This window comes from Chionomys nivalis, chromosome 21 (genome assembly GCF_950005125.1).
Source record: "Chionomys nivalis chromosome 21, mChiNiv1.1, whole genome shotgun sequence".
Lineage (NCBI taxonomy): Eukaryota > Metazoa > Chordata > Mammalia > Rodentia > Cricetidae > Chionomys > Chionomys nivalis.
Window position 1 is genome coordinate 21,156,485 of NC_080106.1, and position 23,760 is coordinate 21,180,244.

The 23,760-nt window shown below is 44.5% G+C and overlaps 1 protein-coding gene across 2 annotated transcripts; it reads right to left on the minus strand.

The window, feature by feature from the left end:
• Nucleotides 1-828: 828 nt before the first annotated feature.
• Kars1 (lysyl-tRNA synthetase 1) lies at nt 829-23,741 on the minus strand. Of its 2 annotated transcripts, XM_057753622.1 has the most exons (15): nt 23,607-23,678; nt 20,218-20,397; nt 17,443-17,599; nt 15,797-15,962; nt 11,532-11,625; nt 11,019-11,205; nt 10,820-10,945; nt 8,676-8,795; nt 6,701-6,863; nt 6,426-6,599; nt 6,233-6,318; nt 5,536-5,621; nt 4,520-4,646; nt 2,759-2,902; nt 829-1,084 (listed from the first exon to the last, which is right to left on the minus strand). In XM_057753622.1, the coding sequence occupies exons 2-15, from the start codon at nt 20,361-20,363 to the stop codon at nt 989-991; spliced, it is 1,872 nt and encodes a 623-aa protein (XP_057609605.1). In that variant the 5' UTR covers nt 20,364-20,397; nt 23,607-23,678; the 3' UTR covers nt 829-988. The 2 variants fall into 2 exon arrangements, with proteins under 2 accessions (XP_057609605.1, XP_057609606.1); XM_057753623.1 differs by lacking the exon at nt 20,218-20,397 and having other exon boundaries at nt 23,607-23,741.
• Between the last annotated feature and the right edge of the window lie 19 nt (nt 23,742-23,760).

Below are 23,760 nucleotides of genomic sequence, written 5' to 3' on the forward strand. Positions count from 1 at the left end.
CATGGGGAACTGGATTATAGATTGAATGCTGCCTAACGTGGGTCCAGAGAACTGAACCCATGTCTCTTCAAGAACAAAAGTCACTTGCAACCACTGGGCCATGTCTCCCACTCCATGTCTATTCTATGTAAAATAGCCCCGCAGTCCTCTTACCCTGCTTGGTGTTTTTCTTAGCGTGTGCCTCCACCAAAAAAGGACATGGACTTAATCTTGTCTGATTCTCTCTGCTCTGCTCTTCCAGAGGTAATGAGTTCAATTCCCAGGAACCACATGGCTCACAAGCACCCTTAATGAATGAAATCTGGTGCCCTCTTCTGGCCTGCATACAGGTAGTACACTGTATACATAATAAATTAAGTATTGAAAAAAAAAAGAGTAAATTTCCATGGAAGAAATGATTGATTTTTGTTCACTGCTGTGTTTCCAGTAATTCAGAACAATGCCTAGTATTGAACTGACATTAATATAAATTGGAAAGTTGGACTCAGGAGTAAAGAGCACATTTTGATCCATCACTTGGCCTCAGAGGGCACCTGTACTACAGTACACACACAATTAAAAATAAAAATAAGTCTTAAAAAAAAAAATACAGGCCAGGCGGTGGTGGCGCACGCCTTTAATCCCAGCACTTGGGAGGCAGAGGCAGGTGGATCTTTATGATTTTGTAGTCAACCTGGTCTACAAAGCGAGTTCCACAACAGCCAGAGTTCTCACACAGAGAAATGCTGTCCTGAAAAACTAAAACCAAACAAACAAATTTACAATGACAGATTTCTAAACATTCATTAGACCAGCAGTCTGGGGGGAGAAATGTAACATTACATAGGTAAAGAGAGAAATGGTTTATTTGGTAACAAGCAATAAAAAGAAATTCTTTAATTCTTCTCTCTCCTGGTGGTTGGACTTCGGTGGTTGGAGGGCAAGACACATGAACCCTGAGAGCAGACCTTCTGCTGAAGTGCCCAGAAGCCAGAGTCACATTTATCCTCTAGACAGAGGGCCCAGCTGTGCTTTCTAGGGTCTCAGTGGCTGCTGCAGTCTCCTTCTTGTCTTCAGGCTTCATGGCAGGAAACAGAAGCACTTCCTGTAGAAGAGGAAAACATACTTTCGAATTAAGAAGCACCATGAATGCCGGGCGGTGGTGGCGCACGCCTTTAATCCTAGCACTCGGGAGGCAGAGGCAGGCGGATCGCTGTGAGTTCGAGACCAGCCTGGTCTACAAGAGCTAGTTCCAGGACAGGCTCCAAAACCACAGAGAAACCCTGTCTCGAAAAACCAAAAAAAAAAAAAAAAAAAAAAAAAAAAAAAAAAAAGAAGCACCATGAACTTGGTTTAGTGATGTGGGAGTGATTTCTTTATAATCTGTTGTTTTCATTGGTTAATTAATAAAAAAAACTGTCTAGGCCCATTTGATAGGCCAACCCTTAGGTGGGTGGAGTAGACAGAACAGAATGCTGGGAGAAAGAAGCCGAGTCAGTGAGTCGCCATGATTCTCCCGCTGGACACAGACGCAGGTTAAGATCCTCCCTGGTAAGCCACCAGCTTGTGGTGCTACAAAGAATATTAGAAATGGGTTAGATCAATATGTAAAAGCTTGCCAATAAGAGACTGGAGCTAATGGGCCAAGCAGTGTTTAAAAGAATACAGTTTCCGTGTAATTATTTTGGGTAAAGCTAGCTGGGTGGCGGGACGCAGCCCGCCGCTCCTATTACAACAGTTTAGTGGCACAAGTCTTTAACCACAGCACAGGCAGAGGCAGGCGGATGTCTGAGTTTGAGGGCAGTCTGGTCTACAGACTGAGTTCCAGAATCCTGTCTCAAAAAGACAAGAGAAAGGGCCCCATGAATGTTTTTACAGTTATCCTATCATTGCTTTTGTCTGTTGTCACTAACCAAACCAGCCACATCTATAGATCTGCACACCTTAGCCACGTCAAAAGAATGAATCAACACAGCTTTTCAAGTAAAATTGAGTTTCAGCTAGAGAGGTGGCCTAGCAGTTAAGAGCACTTGCTGGTCTTAGGACCCAGATTTGGTTCTGAGCAGCTACATGGTAGCTCACAGTCATGTGTAACTTGTTTTAGGGGATTTGACAATTGGCCTCTGCCGGCACAAAGTATGTTTGTGGTGCAAAACAGTTATATGTATAAAGTTTTAAAATTTATTTTTAAAAAGTGAACTTTCTTCTAGGCATACATCAATATAATCAATTCTGGTGGTAGAGGCGGGCATATAAGGAGTTCAAGGACACTGCAAACTACAAAGCATATTGCTGTGGTTGGTGTAATAAAAAGCCAATAGCAAGGCAGAAGGTATAGGCAGGACTTCCAGGCAGAGAGAGGAAGCAGGATGGGCAGTATTGAGAGATGAGGTATCAAGCCACGTGACTGAACGTAGATGAGCCTAGCTACCTGAGACCCTGTCTCAAAAACAGGAACAAAAAACGAGTAACAAATGGATTTCCTTCTCTATAAAATACAATAAAAAATAAACAGTTTACACACCTTACAGAATTGACTAACATGAAGCAATATAATTGAGAGAACTTAGCATTTCCCTGGCTATACTAAGAAGAAGCAAACTTAGTATCCCTCCTGTCTCAAGCAGGAAAAACCACAATCCTGGAAGGTCAGATGCCCTTTAGTCTTCCACTGTGCAGGGGCATGAACTTCTTCAGCAGTCCTCTATTTCCAGACCCTCCCTGATGTCTACAGTGCAGTGGCATTCAGGGAAGCGTGTACTGAGAAGTTTGTGCGTACCTTGATATTGTTGGAATCTGTGAGAAACATGGTGACTCGATCGATGCCCATGCCCCAGCCAGCTGTTGGGGGCAGCCCATATTCCAGGGCAGTACAGAAGTTCTCATCTATGAACATGGCTTCATCATCACCAGCAGCCTTGGCCTAGAATAAATGGAGTCAGATGTAATAATCTTCTAGTTCAGTGGTTCTCACCCTTCCTGATACTGAGGCCCTTTAATACAGTTCCTGGTGTTGTGGTGACCCCAACCATAAGATTATTTTCATTGCTACTTCATAACTGTAATTTTGCTGCAGTTATGAATTACAATGTAAATATCTGATATGTGACCCCCAAAGAGGTTGCGACCCACAGGTTGAGAGCTGTCATTCTAGGTCATCTCAGCACCAACCCACACATTAAAACTTTTGAAAGTACCAAAGATGTTCTTGACATTCAAGTCTTGTTAGGAAATGGCTTCCCAGTAACTCTAGGATTTAGCAATTTCTCCCAGAGACCTGGAGGTTAGGCCTGACGAAACCTACCTCAGAGATGAAACCCCTATTTTAAGCTGAATGTGATTGTACATAGCTGTAGTTCCAAAGCTTGGAAGGCCGAGGCAGGAGGACTGACAAGAGCTGGAGGCTGGTCTGGTTTACAAAACTAATTCCAGGCCAGTCAGGGCTAAACACGGACTGTGTCTCAAAAACCCAATGGTGGCAGAGGTGGGAAGCGGGGAGAGCAGGTATCCCTCATTATTTTATCAAATAGAATACAACAATTAAATTTTCCTTTTTTGGTCTCAGAATGTAGACAAATTTCTCTGAACAAAAATGTTCTTCTGCTTGGGGATTTGGGACTCCAAACAGATGAGTTCTCAGCTACTATAGATGACACTAAGGAACCAGAGACAGTAAAGTGAAGGCAGCTTTGGCACTGCCTTCCTTAGATCTTTATGTGTTGCTCATCCTCAAACCACCTCAATAAAGGCGCAGTTTATGTCGGATGTGGTGGCGCACACCTTTAGTCCCAGCACTTGGGAGGCAGAGGCAGGGGGACTGCTCTGAGTTTCAAAACCAGCTTGGTCTATAGACAGAGTTCCAGGACAGCCAGGACTTCATAGAAAAACTGTTTAAAAAAAAACAAAAACAAAACCAAAGAAACCCCCCCCCCAAAAAAAAACCAAATCACCACACCATTGCAAAAAAGAGGTGTAGCCTAAGAAAAAGGATGTTCTTGCTAAATAAATAGAGGTGATTTTAAATTCATTTTATGCATTGTAAGATCAAAGCCCTGAGTCTCAGCTGCGTATGGTAGTGTCACTCTAATCCCAGCCCTTAGAGATAGAGACAAGAGGATCAAGGAATTCAAGGGTGGCCTTAGCGTCCAGATAGTGTCTCAAAAACGAAGAGCTCTACTTTAAATGCAACTTCCTCCTACAAAAGCCTCTTTATGAGCTGGAGAAACAGCTCAGTGGTTAAGAGATGCTCTTCCAGAGGTTCAATCCCCAACACCCACACGGTGGCTCACAACCATTGGTAATTCCAGTTCCGGGGGATCCAATTCCCTTTTTCTGCCCTCCTTGATCTCTGTAAGCACATGGTATACTAGTATATGCACGCTCAAAAAACACCCATATACATAAAACAAAATAAAAAAATTAAAAAGCCTTTTTAGCTTTGGTAAAAATGCCAAGAAAGCGTCCATAGACAGGATTAAGGCCAGTTCTTCCTGGCGAGTGAACTCGGCGGTGAAATAACGTCATTGCTCTCCTTCCTTACCTTGGCCTGCTCCTCAAACAGCTGCCGCTGCCTCATGGGATCATTCAGCTCAGTGTAGGCATTGCAGATTTCCTTCTTCATGACAAACAGCTCAAAGCGCTCAGTTAGACCCTCTTTGGAGCGGTGCCTGGGAACATGAGACCACAGAGGATGACTATTCAGGATTCTCAGAATGTACCTAGCTCAAAAATTGAGACCTGAAGCCTCATTGATGCTCAGCACCAGTCACTGGAACCAGAGCAGCGAGAGACCAGAAGATTCAGTTATATCCACAAGCACGGAGTTGACTGACTTCATGCTCTTCTCGTTGCTCTCATACTCTAGGCTGTCCACCTGCTTTGGTCAAGGAGGTATCAGCAAAAGTCTAGCATGTCTGCTTGTTGAAGCTTGTTCTTTTGGAATGCCTGCCTTGGGAACCTGTTGGGAGCTATAGATCCCTGGCCTCTTGACTTTCTCAGATCCTTTAACTGCTGGAGTGAACTGAGCCTGAGACGTCGCCTGCAGCTGAAAGATTCCCGAGAGCTGGGCGTGGCTAAGGATCCCTATATAAGCTGCCCCTCAGCACAATAAAGGGGGCATTGGTATTCTTATATCAAGGATGACCCGTGTCTGCGTCTCTGTTTGTTTTTAAGTCTCCAGCTAAGTTCCCAGCTCGCATACCGGTCCTGTAGTGGCATGGGAGCTACAAGACCATCGGGATTTTTTACAGGACCGGTTAGGGTTTTTACAGGAACCCTACCACCATGCAGACAAAAGCAGGACTATTGACAGAGAAATCACACGAAGAGGCCCTGGCAGAATTCCCACCCAAGTTTCTGCATCAATACATGGCACAGAAAGACCACTAAGTCAATGCAGAACATCAAAACTGTCACTTCACACCATTAACCTGCTTTGGTGAAAAGCAGTACTCAAGACGGAACGTAAGAGTCCTGATGTGTGCTAACTAAATGCTCCTCTGCATAGCACCAGCCTCACTCGAAGGGTTTTTAATGTAGCAACAAACTGCATCTTACCATTTGGCCAGAGGGCTCATAATCTGTGGGTGATCGCAGATGAATGTTGGATTGATGCACGTCACTTCAAGGAACTCTCCAACAAGCTTGGTGAGAAAACAAAGCAGAACTAGATATGGCTTCTGAATACCACGGATGGTCCCACCCCAAGAGGAGGTTGTGGCTCCCATGCACAGGGGCTCATCTTACAGCCTTTTCAGAGGACACAGTATTAACTAAGAAAATATACACGAAGCCGGGCGGTGGTGGCGCACGCCTTTAATCCCAGCACTCGGGAGGCAGAGGCAGGCGGATCTCTGGGAGTTCGAGACCAGCCTGGTCTACAAGAGCTAGTTCCAGGACAGGCTCCAAAGCCACAGAGAAACCCTGTCTTGAAAAAAAAAAAAAAAAAAAAAAAAGAAAAAAAAGAAAATATACACGAACTATTTGGCACAGAGCATATTATGGTTGAAAGTTTCTTTTTGCTTATATTTCATGGGGCTTGGGATTGAACCATCCCTTCCCAGGTCTTGACTTGCTAGGTGAGTTCTTCACCACTGAGGTCCATTACCCAACCCAGTTCAAAGTTTGTTAATCTGCCTGTTCCTCTGTAAGGTTTTCCTGTGAAGCTGAAGGAAAGCATTTTCCTCAGTGGGAACCACTTCCTAGGGTTCAGGATGCTGGTCAGCATTGGATGAGCACAAGTGTGGCGCCTCACCTTATCTAGGAGCCTGGCTGTGGTCCGAGGCGGGGGGCATTCAACAGCTTTTGCAATACAAATATCATCAAGAATTTTTCGAGTTTCTGTGACAGAAATGTACAAGTTAGGACAGGGAACATCGCTGTGGTCTTGGAAAAGTTTCTATAAATACAAAATGAAACATTTTAGCTCTGACAGGAAGGTAGTTTACCTTCAGTTTCAAAGAGGCTGGTTTCTGGCAGCTTTACACCCAGGGCTCTCTCAAGCTCTTCTACCATGCTGATTCTTCGGAAGGGTGGGGTGAAGTCAATCTCATAGGCTTGGCCTTCTGGCCCATCTGGATGGTAGGTGATCTTGTAACTGCCTGTAATGCTTTTCACCATCCCTGGGAGAAAGAGCAAGCATTTCAGGAACGAGAACGGGACACTCTCTTCTGAAAGCAGCATGTCAGTCTCTCAGACCTGAGCTGGGGACAGTAGGGTTCACCTGACAGCATCTTCTCCGTGATCTCCATGAGGTCGTGATAGTCTGCATAGGCCATGTAGAACTCACAGGTGGTGAACTCAGGATTGTGAGTCAAATCGATCCCTTCATTCCGGAATTGGCGCCCGATTTCATAAACCCGGTCAATGCCACCAACCACCAGCATCTACCAAAAACACAGGGCCACAGTCATGTGCTAACAGTCCTGTAAGCTCCTGTGCCCTAACTGGTTTTCACAGTGTAGGTATGCTCTCACTCCAAACAGCACCCTGCTGTCTTTAGACCCCTGTAGCAGACATCATTTTGGTTTTACTTGGTGGTGCAGGACTCCCGAGTCTCTTCCTATGTCTTTGTTATTTCCAGTTTGATGATCTGAGTTGCTCCAAAGCCTCTTCTGTGTTGGGTTACAGACAAGTGACCCTGCTCCACCTACCAGACACACTAATGACATGTAATAGAAGCTTCTAAAGGAAGGTGTAGGTAGTACACAGAATTTACTCTGGTGAAGGGGACCACAGGTGGCCATCTTTCAAATAGGCTGCAGAGATCTCAGTTGAGTCACTGTGCCCAGTAGGAGGCGGTGTCCCTGTGACTAAAGCCCATGGCTGACTGTTAAGGTAACTGTGGCTTCCTAACACAGGTAGGGTCTGGTCTTGCTTTAAATGTCTACAACTAAGAACCTTGGATGACAATGTTTGTATTTATACTGTATCTATCTATTTAGTTAGTTAGTTTTTTTTTCGAGGCAGGGTTTCTCTTATGTATTCTGGCTGTCTTGGAACTCAATCTGTAGACCAAGCTGGTCTCAACTCACAGAAATCCACCTGCCTCTGCCTCCCTGAGTGCTGGGATTAAAGGTGTGTGCCACTATTGTCCAGCTATTTATTTATGGTTTAAAGATTTATTTATTTATTATCTATACAGTGTTATGCCTGAAGGCCAGAAGAGGGCACCAAATCTCATTATAGATGGTTGTGAGGCACCACGTAGTTGTTGGGAATTGAATTCAGGACCTCTGGAAGAGCAGCCAGTGCTCTTAACTGCTGAGCTCTCTCTCCAGCCCCAAATTATTTTTAATTTCTAAAAAGAAGTTAAAATAAACAAAGTTCTTTTATGAAAGACTGAACTTAGAAGGACTGGTGCTGTGGGATAACCCATCTGTGTGCTGTTATGTTTTACTGTCACTGGTTAATAAAGAAGTTGATTTGGCCTATGGCAGGGCAGAATAGAGCTAGGCGATAAACTCAAGCACAGATACAGGGAGAAAAAAGGTGGAGTCAGGGGGGATACCAGCTGTTTCCGGAAGAGTAAGATGCCAGAGCATGACCAGTATGACATGGGGCACAAGGCAATATACAGGTTATTAGAAATGGCTTAACTTATATGTAGAGCTAGTCAATAGAAGCCTGAGTAATTGGTCAATCAATTATAATTAATATTGAGCCTCTGAGTGATTATTTATTAGTGACTGTGGGGACCAGTGGGAGGGAGGAGGAAGAAAACCTGGTCCAGCAGGGTGTGTGTGTGTATAGATATATATTTTTCTTTCTGACATACGGTCTCACTGATTAGTCTTGACTGGCCTAGAATTCACTATGTAGACCAGACTGGCTTCAAACTCACGTCTGCCTGCCTCTGCCTCCCAAGTGCTGGCATTAAAGCTGTTTGTCACCATGCCTTGCCAATAGTAAAGTTTTTGAAGAAGAAAACCAAAACAAAACAAACAAGACTAAAATTAGATCTACTCCAAGGGAGGCTGAAGTTAAAGCTTTTAGAACTGAAGGAGAACATGTATACACTTGTATTAATGCCTTCAATCCTCGGCTGTTTACAAGGAATCTACGAGAATCACTACCAACAAACCTGAAGAACTAGAACACTATCCTGGATGTTCTTTATTTCTGATTGTACTAGGCTAGCCAGTGATTCTCCTAGCCTCCTGAAAATTGAAGAAAATGGGTGTGTGATTATTGATTACCTTATGGTAGAGTTCTGGAGCAATTCTCATATACAAGTTCATGTCCAGCTCATTGTGATACGTGATGAAAGGCTTGGCCACAGCTCCCCCTGGAATGACGTTCATCATGGGAGTTTCAATCTAAAACAGACAGAAAGAAACAGTTCTCAGATAACCGAAGGCTTTGAGGACAGTTCATTCTTTGTTATCTAAGTGCTTGATGAAGAACAGATCGTTAGACATTTTAGAACTGCATCTCTATCTATATTAATAACACAGCACTTATGCTGGGCAGTCGTGGAGCGCGCCTTTAATTGCAGTACCCAGGAGTCGGGAACAGGTGGATCTCTGTGCTTGGAGGTCAGCCTGGTCTATAGAGCTAGTTCTAGAGGACAGCCAGGGCTCCACAGAGAAACCCGGTCTTGAAAAAACACAACAAACAACAAAACAAATGAAAACAACAACAAAAACAACCCAGCAGGACTGTAAATGCTGACAAGTTGAAACAGACGTCTAAGTGGACGCTGCAACTTTCAGGTTTAATTTACTGTGGCCGTCTGAGTGAGAATGGCTCCCACAGCCTCGTATATTTAAATGCTTGGTCCCAGGAGGAGGGGCTGTTTGGGAAGGATTGAGTTGTAGCCCTGTTGGAGTAGGTGTGGCCTTGTTGGAGAAAGTGTGTCACTGGGGGTGGGTTTTGTGGTTTCAGAAGTCTACACCAGGCCCAGTGTCTGTCTTTCTGTCTGTGTCTACCTGCAATTGTAGACCAGGGTGTAAATTCTCAGCCCAAAGTCAGCCTGCCTGTCTGCTGCCAGCTTCCTGCCATGATATTGGACCACCCCTCTGAAACTGTAAGGAAGCCACCAAGTAAATAGTTTCTAAGTTGCCTTGGCCATAGTGTCCCTTCACAGCAACAGAACGTTACCTAAGACAGTTACAGTATTTACTACTTAAATCTTTTAACTTTTATCCTATGTTTAGAAATTCAAACATAAGCCAGGTATGGTGGCACTTGCCTTTAATCCCAGTACTTAGAAGGCAGAAGCAGTCAGATCTCATTGAGTTCAAGGCCAGCAAATAAATAAATTTTAAAAAATGTGGGTTAAAAAGTATTAGCCCACATGTATGATATTCACTAAAATATTACAAAAGAGAACCAGAAATAATCCAAATTATTAATACAGGAAACAAATACGTTCTTTAAGAAACAGTGGGGGAGGGCATGGAGGGGACTGGAAAGATAGCTCAGAGGTTAAAGAGCACCGGAGGCGCTCTTCCAGAGCCTGGGGTGGCCTTGAACTCAGAGAGATGCACCTGCCTGTCTCCCAAATCCTGATACTATTGCAGTCCAAATCCTGACTATTGCATAATGTTTTAACATTCTGGGGTCACGTGGATATTTTGTTTTTGTCATTCTGATGTGTGTGTGCTTGTGTGTCTGTGTGTTGTGTATGAACTATACACGTGTGCATGCATCTAAGTGCAAAGGATAGAGGAGGATGCCCAGTGTCCTCTATAACCCTTGGCCTATTTTTTTGGTTTTTTTTTTTTTTTTTTTTGTATTGTGCGTGTGTGTGAGTGTCAGGGCCTTTCAGTACCTTTGGAGGCCAGAGGATTGGGATTCCCATAGAGTGCGGTTACAGCTCGTTGTGAGCTACCTGATTTGGGTCCTCAGCAAGAGCTACCTGCTGCCAGAAGAGGGCACCAGATCTCATTATAGATGGTTGTGAGCCACCATGTGAAATTGAACTCACAGAGATGAGCCTGCCTCTGGCTCCCATGCTAGAATTAAAGGTGGACACTACCATGCCTAGCCTCTAAAGAATTTTAGGGGGTCAGGGATTGGGCTGAGACAAATCTATGTATCCCTGGATGGCCCTGAACTCACAGAAATCTGCCTGCTTATGCCTCCTAAGTGCTTGGATTAAGGGTATGTGTCATCATCATACTTGACCTCTAAAGACCATTGTTATAGAAAATGGCATCACTACACACGGGTGGTACACTGCTTTCCTAATGAGCACTAAACAAGATGGGAACAAAGGTGCTCGACAAGGGGGTGTCTCCTTAGGCATGCAGGACAGTGGAGGGTGTGCAGTGGACAGTGAGAGACAAGCATAGCAAGGAAAGCACCATTCCAGGTAAAACCCTCTGCCCTTGGTCACCTCTAGGAATCCCAGCTCATCCAAGAAACTTCTTATATATGTGATGATCTTAGAGCGGACGATAAATTTCTGCCTCACAAAGTCGTTCAGTATCAAGTCCAAGTATCTCTGGCGATACCTTGTCTCCTAGAGCAGAGGCAGCAGTCAGAAGACAGTCTGTGTGATGGCATGCAACCCAGGGGCCAGCTCCACAACTTACCTTGTCTTTGAGGCCAAAGTGAAGATGAGGCAGCATGTGTAAGCAGGGGGACAAGAGTGTGATTTCAGAGGGGATGATGCTCAGCTCACCCTTCTTGGTTTTCCCAGGATTCCCCTGAACTCCAATTATATCTCCCCGGCGCAGTTTGTTATTGATACGAACAAATTCTTCCTCTGATTTATAATTCCTGAGTGGAAGGAAAGTAACTGAATGTACAGTTCTTCAAATTAATGCAGACTCCTGGCTTACTCAGGAAACCTTCACCAATAGCTTCCATGAACCCAGCAAGAGGGAGCCCCTGCTTCAGGGACAACTGCTGGATCCTTATTATGCTTGCTGTCCTGTAAGTAAGACCAGTCACTGTCAACGCAACTGTACCCAACCATGTTCCACTCAGTGCTACCCTAACTCTAGCAGCAATGGGAAAGGAGGACCATACTAGCTGTGTCTTCAACCGGCCCTCTGTTACTCTGGGCTATGACCCTGGATCTTTAACTGACTATTTCTATGTACCTGGAGTTGGCCATGACTTGTAACTTGACCCCCTCTCCTCGAAGGTCATAGAAGATGAGCTTTCCCCCAGAGGCTCTCTTGGCATGGATCCGACCTAGAAAAAAAATAGAAAAGACACCGACAGAATGAGAAACTCTTTAAGCTCTCTGGGTAACACAAACCATAACAATCTGAGCGTGGCCCGAGGTCCATGGCCTCTCTTCATCAAGTCAGTGATTTTCATTAAACAGCCAAGGCTGCACAGGAAGAACTCACTTTAACAAGAGGGTCAGTGGATTCCTGGATGATGGCAGTGGTAGTGACAACACAGGGTTGGGATTTTTCTCAATCTTTATATTAAAAATTAAAACCGGGCAGTGGTGGCACACGCCTTTAATCCCAGCACTCATGAGGCAGAGGCAGGTGGATCTCTGTGAGTTCATGGTCAGTCTGGGCTACAGAGTGAGTTCTAGAACAGCTAGAGCTGTTGTTTATGGTAAACCATAAACAACAAACAAATAAATGTATGATTGGATAGGCTAAGTCAAACCTATTAATAAAAGTTTATGTGGGGAAAGGCCAGGCACAGCAGTACACTTCTTTAGTCCTAGCGCTTGGGAGATAGAGGCAGGACTGCATAGTGAGACCCTGCCCCCCTCAAACAAAACAAAAACCAAAATCCCATGTTATATAAAGTTATAGAAGAAGATATTCCTAAAACCTTATAATATAAGCAATGGCAAGACTTTCATATAGGGGAAAAAAAAACAGTGGGCAAGGAATGGGCATCTGATGATCTGAGAGCTGAAGAACGACCGAAAGGCCAGTGTCCACTGAAGAATGTGAACACCTTGGATTAGGTAGAGGACGGCAGTAGAGACTGGGAGAGGATGCATCTGTTCCCGTACAAGTGAGGGCTGCATCAAGAAGACCTAGACGGGATGAAAATCTGTCTAAGCTCAACATGCAGGTTCCTTTGCAGGACAAGACCAGACAGGGCACTATAAAGCAAGGAAGAGGGAAAAAAACTAGGAAATCCCAGAATTGTAAGCAGCTACTATGTTTACGAGCACTTCACAGAAACCAGAGTCCAGTGAAGTTGGGAATGAAACCAATCTTCCTTTAAACACACCAGAAAATGAGGACTGGGTATATAGTTCCGAGGGTAGAGTGTTTGCCTTCCAACCACAAAGCTTAATTCAGCCCCCAGCACCACATAAACCAGGTGTGGTGGCACTTGCCTGTGTAATCCTAGGCAGTGGCAACAGGGTCAGGAGTTCAAGGTCATCTCAGACTACTTAGTAAGTTCAACACCAACCTGAGCTACAGGAGACCTTGTCTCAAAAAGAAACAAATCTAGGATGAATTTCACATGAAAATTAAGCAACAGGGGCTGGAGAAACGGCTCAGAGGTTAAGACCACTGGCTGCTCTTCCAGAGGTCATGAGTTCAATTCCTAGCAACCATATGAGATCTGGTGCCCTCTTCTGGCGGGCAGGCATACACGCAGACAGAACATTGTATACATAATAAATAAATAAATTAAAAAAAATTTAAGCAACAAAGAAACATTAGGTGGGCTGGGGAGATACCTCAGCATGCTAAGGCAGTGATATGAATTTTATTAGACAAAGATGGTGATATGATCCCAGGATCTCACATAAAAAAAGCAGGATTTGGTGGCCCAATGAGAGGCAGCAGAGGTAGAAAGAAGAAGGAGGGAAAGAGGAAGAAGCAGCAGCATTAGCAGCAGCCACCACCTGACAGAAGCCTGTGGGCCAGCTTGGAGTACACAGTGCCGTGAATGCAACAAGAGAGGCCCTGTCTCAGAAGAGGGAAGGAGAATAGACTCCAGAAATGTATTCTCCAACTCCATGAGCACTGCTGCATTCTCACACACATGAAATGAAAGAAATATATTTTAAAAAAAGATAAAAAGGATCTAATAATCACAATTATTTTAAAGAACTGACAATCTTCAAATAAGAGTCTTAAATCCAAAGCAAGAAGCAAAAAAAAAAAAAAAAAAAAAAAAAAAAAAAAAAAAACCAAAAAACCCACAAACAACCCAAAAATTATATCCAAGAAAAATCTGTGAACTCAAAAGGGGGTGAAGGCCGGGCGGTGGTGGCGCACGCCTTTAATCCCAGCACTCTGGAGGCAGAGGCAGGCAGATCTCTCTGGAAGTTCAAGGCCAGCCTGGTCTACAAGAGCTAGTTCTGGGACAGGCACCAAAGCTACAGAGAAACCCTGTCTAGAAAAAAACAAAACAAAAAAAAGGGGGTGAATACAGGGAGGATGCTGGAGAGGTGGATCAGCATTCAGAACACCTGTGCTCTTCCAGAGGCCCTGGGCTTGGTTCCCATCACCCACAACCATCTATAGCTCCAGTTCCAGGTGAACTGACTCCCTCTGCTGACCTCTGCTCTGCAGGCACCAGGCATGCACAAACAGTATCTCCACTAATAGCTGCCTGATGGATTATAGCAAGCCTAGCCAACCTTGCCCTCCCACCAACAACTAACCTAATTGGAGAACTAATAGTTACAACCTCACTATTCTCTTGATCAAATCCTTCAATTGTTCTCCTATTTACATAATTGTTACTACACAACGAGGTAAATTAACCACGGTGCACACACAGACATGCAGGCAAAACATTCATAACCATAAAATAAATCTAAAAACTAAACAATTTGAAAATCCTGTCTAAAAGCACATTCATATAACATCAAAAAAAGCTTTGGTGGGTATGGTGGTGACATCTGTAATCCCCACACTTGGCAGGAGTTCAAAACTAGCCTGAGCTACATGAGACCCGTTGTAAAAACCAAAACTTAATATCAGAAGCTAAAGAGACAGAAAGCTTAGATGACAAGCATGAGGACCTGAACTCAATGCTAGAGAAAACAGCAGAGGAAGGAAGGCCCAACACCAATAGTTAACAAGACTCATGATCTCTCAGAGGACCTGAGTTCAGCTCTCAGCACCCATAGTGTTGGCTCACAACTGCCTGCATCCTAGCTGCAGGGGATCTGACACCTTCCGGGCACGCACACACATATTTTAAGATAACTCTTAAAAACTAACTTAAAGGGGCTGGAGAGATGGCTCAGTGGTTAAGAGCACTGGACATTCTCCCAGAGGACCTGGGTTCAATTCCCAGCACCCACATGGCAGCTCACAACTACCTGTAACTCCAGTTCCAGGGGATCTTATGTGACACCTTCGCACCAATGTACATAAAATAAAGTTAAATAAATTATTAAAAAAAAAACTAACTTAAAAAATACTAGGTGTAGCACTGATTTGTAATCCCAGTGCTGAGGAGGCAGATTCATGAGCATCCCTGGAGCTTGCTGGATAGCCAGCCAGTCAGCTTAGCCTACTCATGCTTTAAGGCCACGCAAGGCCTCATCTCAATAAAAATGTGGATGGCACCTGAGCCTAAGGAATGACACTGAAAACTGTCCGCTGACCTCTACATGTATGTGCATACATGAATTGAATACATGGATGGACATGCACACACACACGGAAAATTAACAGGCATTTGACATTTAGGTATTGCAAATATTCTTACACAATAAGATTATGGGTAACTCTTTTCCTCTTTATTTTCTGTGAATGCTGCACATTTTCTCCAATCAGTAGTTTTACTATTTTGGGGGGAAGGCAAGAAAAAGACATTTAAAAACCTCACAAATCCATAAATAATGTTCTAGAAATAAATGTCTGAGAGTAGAGACAAAAAAAAAATGAAATTAAATGACTGGGTCCATGGTTTGGGGGAGGAAAGAAAATTCTAGTGGATTCCAGAGAACATCCCTTTCACAGGAATTCTGTCGTAGCTAGACTGTGACCCATGTCTCAGGGCTGCTCTACTTTCTGTGAGGAGATAATAAAGCTACTGTCTGTAGCAAAGCAGCTTCAACACCAACTGGGGATAGGGCAGCAGGGGATCTCAAGTTTGAGGACAGTCTAAGATCCTGAATCAAAAAAACAAAAGGAGGGGGCTGGAGAGATGGCTCAGAGGTTAAGAGCACTGCCTGCTCTTCCAGAAGTCCTGAGTTTAATTCCCAACAACTACATGTACCCTCTTCTGGTCTGCAGGCATACATGCAGACAGAATACTGCATACATAATAAGACAATAAAAACAACAACAAACCCAAAAAAAAGAAAACAAAACCAAGACCAACTCAGGCCCTCCTTTGTGTTGGCAAAGAAGTCTGCCTGCCATGGGATGAGAATGGCAAGGGAACTAACTGTTGGGGACCTTCCTACCTGCCACTTTTAAGGTGGTGTCAGTCAGGTGGTCCCCGGGCTGCAGGTAACTGTATTCTTGGATGAACTGAGTCAGGGAGATGTCCACATGGAACTTGTGTGGGTACGGGTCCTCCCCACTGACCTTCAGCTGCTGGACTGCTTGACTACGGATCTTGTAGTATTGCTGTTAAAAAAAAATAGAGCCAGTCCTCAGAAACGGAACACGTCAGGTTGTGGTGTCTCTTGCAGAGCGCTGTATTGTGACTCTCCTTGTCCCTGTGCAGAATACCTTACAGAACAACTTGGAGGAGGAAGGAAGAGCTATTCTGGTTTAAGAGGACACTGTTAGGCAGAGATGGCATGGCAGCTGGAGAAGCTTGTTCAGACCACCAAAGACTTATGGACAACTTCACCTCGATAGATCAGGCAAGACAGACAAGCAGGCCGGGATGAATGGGGCTGAGCCATAACCCACTAAGACCCACCACCAGGCTCCGTCTCCTAAATCAGCAGCACCATCTGGGGACTAAGAGGACACAGGAGCCTGCACGGGGTACAGTCATAACACTAACAAAGCCCTTTGCATACCTGAAACAGGACTGCCTATAGAACAATATTTGTATGAAAAATATGTAGAGCCACACAAAGATTCAAAAGAATGAAAAAAAGTGGAGTTCATCTAAACTAACTAATAAAAGGGACTGCATTTGCATGGTGGAGTCGCCTCTTAACTAACTCTTCTGGCCACATGTTAGACTCTTCCTTCAGACAGGCTCAGGGAATCGCATGGTACAGATATGGAGTATTCTACCACAGGGGTTGGCAATCTTTTTTTTTCTTTTTAAGAAGATGCCAGTTTTCTTAACAGCTGAGCCATCTCTCCAGCCTCCTACAAGATTTATTTTTAATCATGTTTATGTATGTGTGTCTGTGTCGGGGTATGTGCATATGCATGCAGCCAAGGAGGAAGTGGGACCCTCTGTAGTTGGATGGAGCAATAGATGGTGGTGAGCATCCTGACCGTGTCCTCTGGGACAGCAGCGTACACTCAAAACCACGGAGCCATCTCTCCAGCTGCTCATCTACTGGAGTTACAGACAGTTGTGAATTCCATGTGAATGCTGGGAATTGAATTCAGGTCCTCTGGAAGAGCAGCCAGAGCTCTTAACCACTGACCCACCCCTCTAGTCCCCTAACTCTACTGTTCATAGTAAAAAATTAGCCTTAGAGTGTTACAAATGGGCATGGCTGTGGTTATGCACAAAACCAGGAAGGGCGCATGAAGTGGGAGAGCGGAGCGGTAGATGTGGCAGGTGGAATGCATTTGCCAACATAAGCTCTAGTCTATCTTGAGGGAAGAGATCTCCTCTGATGTTGCTACAAGACATAAGCTCTAGTCTATCTTGAGAGAAGATACCTCCTCTGATGTTGCTACAGGCTCGGCTACTTCCAAGGAAGATTAGTTACTTAGGAGTATTGGTCTCTCCAAATTATTTATTTAGACTTAATTTTAAAAATTCAGGGCCCATGCCTTTAACTAAAAAAGGTGGACACTGCCCCCCCAATCCATTGTCTAGTTAGTCATTTGGCCTCTCATGCTGTCTGTCACAGCCTCTCAGAAGCTTTCCTGGGTCCATTCACAGCAGTGACCCAGGGGAACTCACGTTTGGATCCAGAGTCTCCTCCTCAGCACCCACGCCATTGTCAACAGTGTGGTTGGTGGCAGCAGCAGCCTGGCTCAGCTGCTTCTCACTGAGTTCTTTCTGCTTGGCCTCTTTCTCTGCCACTTTCTTCTCAGCTTTCAGGCGTCTCTTTAGTTCACTGTTGGGAAGATGACGATACCCAATGTGAAAGCTGCTTGCCTGAAGGACCCTCCCCGAGAAGAAGCTCATTGCCACTCTGAAGAACCTGTGGAAAACGGTCCTGCTGGGTTCCACACCCCTAAATAATTCCACTCCCCAACAGTAACCTGTTAGTCACTAAACTCAAATGTGAACAAGACAAAAAAGAAAACTAAAGCTTTGAACAAAGATGCAACAGGTCATTTCTAGCCTCTGCTTGGCATTCGGAACCTAGCAGACTCAAGATGCACAAGGTCGAAGAGGACCACATGTACCAGCTTATGTTTAGTACTGGAACAGAGGTTCCCCAGGAAGATGATGAAGTACCTACAGTACTAGACAAGGCTGTGATAAGGCAACACCTCCAACCCAGTCAGGCCAGGCTCTCCCAGAGGAGTTAGGCTGTGGAGAGAGCTGGTCCTCAGATGTCTCACTCAGAACAGCTGTCAGACTGGTCTGGAGGCTGGGATATGGCTCAGTTGGAGAGGTGCTTGTGCAGCATGCACAAAGCCTTGGGTTGATCCCTAGCACGGCAGATGTAATGCCGCACACCTGGAACCCCAGTACTGGGAGGTGGAGGCAGGAGATCACAAGTCATCTCTAGCTAGTGAATCTGAGGCCAGCCCGAGACCCAGCTCAAAACAAAACAATAAAACTGCTCCGACTTTAACACCAGAGTAGAACACCACACAGCATAATACAGTGAATGCTGTACCATGTTTGTAGTCAAACTGCCTCGTGCTAAATTCTAAAACACTAAACCACTTGAGTGGCCTTGAGCAAATGACTAATCATGTAGAAAAAGGAAATAAGACCACCAGTTGTATGGACTGAGATATTAAAAAGAAACGACCGGGGCTGGAGAGGTGGCTCAGAGGTTAAGAGCATTGCCTGCTCTTCCAAAGGTCCTGAGTTCAATTCCCAGCAACCACATGGTGGCTCACAACCATCTGTAATGGGTCTGGGGCCCTCTTCTGGTGTGCAGACATACAGATAGACAGAATGTTGTATACATAAAAAAAAAAAAAGAAAAGAAACGACCGAATCCCAGAGTTTAGTTAGCACTCAAAAGTGAATTTGGGGTATCTTTTACTACATAACATTCTGCCTCCAGGGTCGAAACTAGACAGATTTGGATGTATTTCTGATTGAGTCTCTCATTATCCAAACTTCATACATGTTATGTGAAACTCAGAAACCAAACAATGGGGGAAACTCTGTAACCCTTATGATCTGAACTTGCTATCTAAATCCAGGAAAAATAAACTTATTTGGATACTCAAGAATATCTTCATTAGTCAAAGAGAATTCATCGATCATTCATGTCAATCATGCTAGCATACTATCTGGCTTTTTTTGTTTTTTAGACACAGTTTCTCTGTGTATCAGCTTTGGCTGTCCTGGAACTCTGTAGACCAGCTGGTTTTGAACTCAGAGATCCACCTGCCTCTGCCTCCTAAGTGCTGGGATTAAAGGTGTGTACAACACCGCCCAGCCTCTGGCTTTAAAATATACCCTTCACTTTCTTGTGTTTGTTTTGTAGTACTGGAGGTTTAACCCAGTGCTCCAAGTGTGCTAGGCAAAAGGTGTAATACTGAATATCCCTAAGCTCCTTTTTTATTTTGAAATGGGATTGCTAAATTGTTCAGGCTGGACTTGAACCTGCAACTCTCCTCCCTTGGCCCCCTGAGTTCTGGGATTACATAGATATGCACCATTGTTTTTTTGTTGCGGTATCATTTTTCAATACGAATTTAGTGAATTCAAAACAAAACAAACAAACAAAAAAGCTTGCTGGGTAGTTCCACGTCAGTCCCCAAAGCTACAGAGAATCCCTGTCTCAGGGGAAAAAAAAAACAAAAAACAAACAAAAAAACCCACCTTGGAGCCAGGTGGTAAAGTAGCATATGCCTATAATCCTGTCATGGGACATGAAAGAAGACCTTTAGTTTAAGGCCAACTTTCATTAGTGAGTTTAAGGACAGCCTGGTCTGTATAATAAAACCATGGCTCAATAAACAAAAAATAGTCAAAGTAGTAAAAATGAAAAAGAGAAAGGACTGCAAGGAGAGGACTCTGAACTTATAAAGTTAGGAGGAATTCTTTTTTTTTTTTTTTTTTAAAGATTTTATTTATTAGCCGGGCGATGGTGGCGCACGCCTTTAATCCCAGCACTTGGGAGGCAGAGGTAGGCGGATCTCTGTGAGTTCGAGACCAGCCTGGTCTACAAGAGCTAGTTCCAGGACAGGCTCCAAAGCCACAGAGAAACCCTATCTCGAAAAACCAAAAAAAAAAAAAGATTTTATTTATTTATTATGTATACAACATTCTGCCTCCATGGATGTCTGCAGGCCAGAGGGCGCCAGACCTCATTACAGATGGTTGTGAGCCACCATGCGGTTGCTGGGAATTGAACTCAGGTCCTCCGGAAGAACAGTCACTGCTCTTAACCGCTGAGCCATCTCTCCAGCCCCCTAGGAGGGATTCTTGACTTGGTGATAGAGATCTGCTTTCTTAACCTGCCCAAGACTAGTCAGCTAACAGACACTGAAGGAAAGGCTCTGCTCCCAGAGCAATAAAGAAGGTAATAGCACCAACCTTCTTTTATCAGAAAGTGGCTTGTCCTTGCGGAGCGTTGTGAAAGGAGCAAGTTGGCCCAGTCGAAGGTCCCTCCGACCCCATTCTGCCCACGAGGTTTGGCGCAGGGACCCCCTAACAAGCCTGACAGCAGCTTGCATCAACATGGTAGAGCACCCTGGAACTAATGATTACCACCACCTAGCAGGAAACAGAGATGTGTAGTCAGAGGGGACAAACAGTACACAGCCACTCGACCCGCACTCCTGAGGAGGGGAGCCATGATCTCTACTAACGTCCAGTGTCCCTCTGAACTTCAGTCCCTCCTGACTACCATCTGCAGTGTTCTCAGTCCTGACTATGGAAACCAAAAAGCTTCTATCTTGGATTAAGAACTCAAATGCAAGCCAATCAATAGCTTACATACAAAAATACAACATACTAAAGTACAGAAAGCAAAGGTGGGGGCTGAAGTGTGGTTTCTCCCCTCAGGGTGGAATACTGGCTACTGGATGATGATGAAAACATCAAAAGCAAATTTTAGACAGTCCCAGCAGGTTGACAGTTTTACAGCCTGCAGGTCAAGAAGGATCATTTGAGCCTAAGGCTGAGAACAGCCTGGCGAATATGATGAAAGCCCACCCCAGAAAATAAAACAACCACAAAGCACCAGCTGCACAAAAGCATCTCCAAGTCAAAGAAGAGACCAGTGTAGAGTTTTAGAAACAAAGAGGAAAGAAAGGCTAGGTCCTCAGACAACACCACGTTTACGTATCATTAATACTAGATGGCATGAGATCTACCAGGACCACACGCTACTGTTTAAATCATTTGGAGAGAAATATTTCATTTGAGAATGAGTGATTTGAGATAGCCCATTAGTTTTAAACTTTGAGGACAGTATCAGGCATAAAATGGTCCTCAGTAAAGATTTCAGACCAAGAAATTTCAAGAACAATTAAGGAAAAAGAAGGGGATGTTAATCACAAAAAAAATATTTTAGCCCATGATAATCCAAGAACATACATCAAAACTGGTTTATTTTGCCAGGTGGTAGTGTCAGAGGCAGGCGGATCTCTGTGTTCAAGGCCAACCTGTTCTACACAGCGAGTTCTAGGATACCCAGGGCTACACAGGAAACCCCCCCCCCAAAACAAACAAAAACCACCTGATTTATTCTAGACAATTGAGGATCACAGACTTGACATAGGTGCCACTTCAGACCAGTGCTTGAAGGCACACGAGGAACATATACTTTCATTATTAGAGCCTGCATGGAAGCCAGCATCTTACCATTAAGTCACCTTCCCAGCCCCTAGGAGCACACATTTTTACATAAAAATAATCACCTAGGGCCACAGTTTGTAAATCTGAAAAGTGGACATTAATATTTCTCTAGAAAGATTAATACTGAGATTAGACAGTTTGTATAGTGCCAGTATGGTGTTTAACAGGTCAATGTGCTCAAAAGAGCAAAGAAAGTCATTTGAAAGGATCTGTGAGGCTGGCGGTGGTGGCGCACGCCTTTAATCCCAGCACTCAGGAGACAGAGGCAGGTGAGTTTGAGGCCAGCCTGGTCTATAAGTTAAAAAAAAAAAGAGTTGTGAGACTTTCTTTTTTTTTTTTTTTTGGTTTTTCGAGACAGGGTTTCTCTGTGGTTTTGGAGCCTGTCCTGGAACTAGCTCTTGTAGACTAGGCTGGTCTCGAACTCCCAGAGATCCGCCTGCCTCTGCCTCCCAAGTGCTGGGATTAAAGGCATGCACCACCACCGCCTGGCCGAGACTTTCTTAATTTACTCAAAAATCGAGCTACTTTCATTGATTACTCAAAATGTCAACTATGATTTAATAAACTCCACCCAGCTTCCTTTAAGGAATCCATCAACTCACTCTTGACAACCTATTAGGGAGGTAGCAACCCATAAATTTAAACATTACTCTTTTTTTTTTTTTTTTTTGATTTTTTGAGACAGGATTTCTCTGTAGTTTTTGGTGCTTGTCCTGGAAGTAGCTCTTGTAGAGCAGGCTGGCCTTGAACTCACAGAAATCTCGGCCACCCGAGGGGCTGGGATTAAAGGCGGGGAATGCTGGGATTAAAGGCGTGCTCCGCTGCCGCCGCCACCACCACCACCTGGCTAAATATTACTCTTAAACTCCTTCTAATTCTTCTAATGTACACAAAGCAGAAGCCTAGACACAAAAGGAAAAATCAGTTCTTAATGTAGAATATCTCTAGTATTTCCCTCAGGGCTCAACAAGAGGATTGATTGCTGGTGCACAAACTAAAGCTATGTAAACTATTTCTTACAGTTCTGGAGGGCACTGTGTAGCTCTTCCAGGCCCTATGAAGAGTCAAGTCGTTGCTCATGTTCTGTGGTCCATATAAGGAACCCTGGATTAGAGCCAGTTAAAGGGAGATTAATCTAACTGTTCATATCCACCTACACTCATATCTGGCGTGGCTTACAAAGACACAAACAGCAGCACAAAGGGGAGCCTGGTGCATCCCGCTGAACAAGACCACTTGCTCACTAGTCTCAGATCCTTTGAGTTACGCACATGGGTAGGTGCGCAACAGTTTGAGAATGAACCCCCTTTCACATATAAGGTGCAGAAGGACCTTGGATAAGCTAAAAAAAAAGTTTAAGGTTCTTGTTAACAGGAGAGCCCACAGAGCTTAGCAGCTGGCTTGATTCCGGAACGTTAGCTCATCTGAGTGCTTCCTAAAAGGTTCAAATATGCAAACCGTGGTTGTGGGAAGGCACGGAAAACATATGTCCTGGGAATGGGAATTGCTTTGGCATTTGTCTCTCTGGGAAACTTCAGATAACAGGGTTCGGTATGCGGAAACTGAGTTGCTATCATGTAATTGTATAACAATAAAAAAGCCTTTTTGAGAAGTTACAGTCAGTCAGTTCACTAGAAGCTGACTTCTCTGGGGCCGCAAAGGCTAAAAATAAAAAAACCATCCTAGATTGACCCCGTTTCTTCCAAGGACCCGCGTGAACCGAACACCCGACCCAACAGGTTCGTCTCTGAAAAGTTAAGACATTTAGCCATTTTCCAATCTCTTCACTGGGGGAGTGGTTCAATTTAAAAAAGCATTTCTTAAAAGACAGGGGAAAATAAGTTTCACTTTTCCTTCTTGTCACCTCCCAGTATCTGCGCTGGCTTCCCCTCCGCACGCTCGTCCCTACAGTCAGGACCAGGGAATCCACCAGCCAGGAACAGCGGACCCCAGGGCGTTCCGGGGGCTGTGGTTTCCAGGGCGCTGCACCTCCATCCTAACATGTGCTCACCTACCGGAGAGGGCAGAGAGGCCCCTGGCTCAGTCGCCTTGGGAGGAAGCCTCCAGGTACTTCCCATCGGACCACAGCGACAGAGACACTAACGACTTTCAGCGACACTTACTTCTTGCTTAGTTTCGGCTCGCCATCCACTTTTACTTCACTATCCTGCAGCGTGGCCATCTTCCCACCAGCCCGACCTAAAGAAAAAAAAGAAATGACTAGCGTAGAGCTGCAACTTCCAGGTCAAGGCCCGAAGCCCCGCCTCTTCCGGGGAA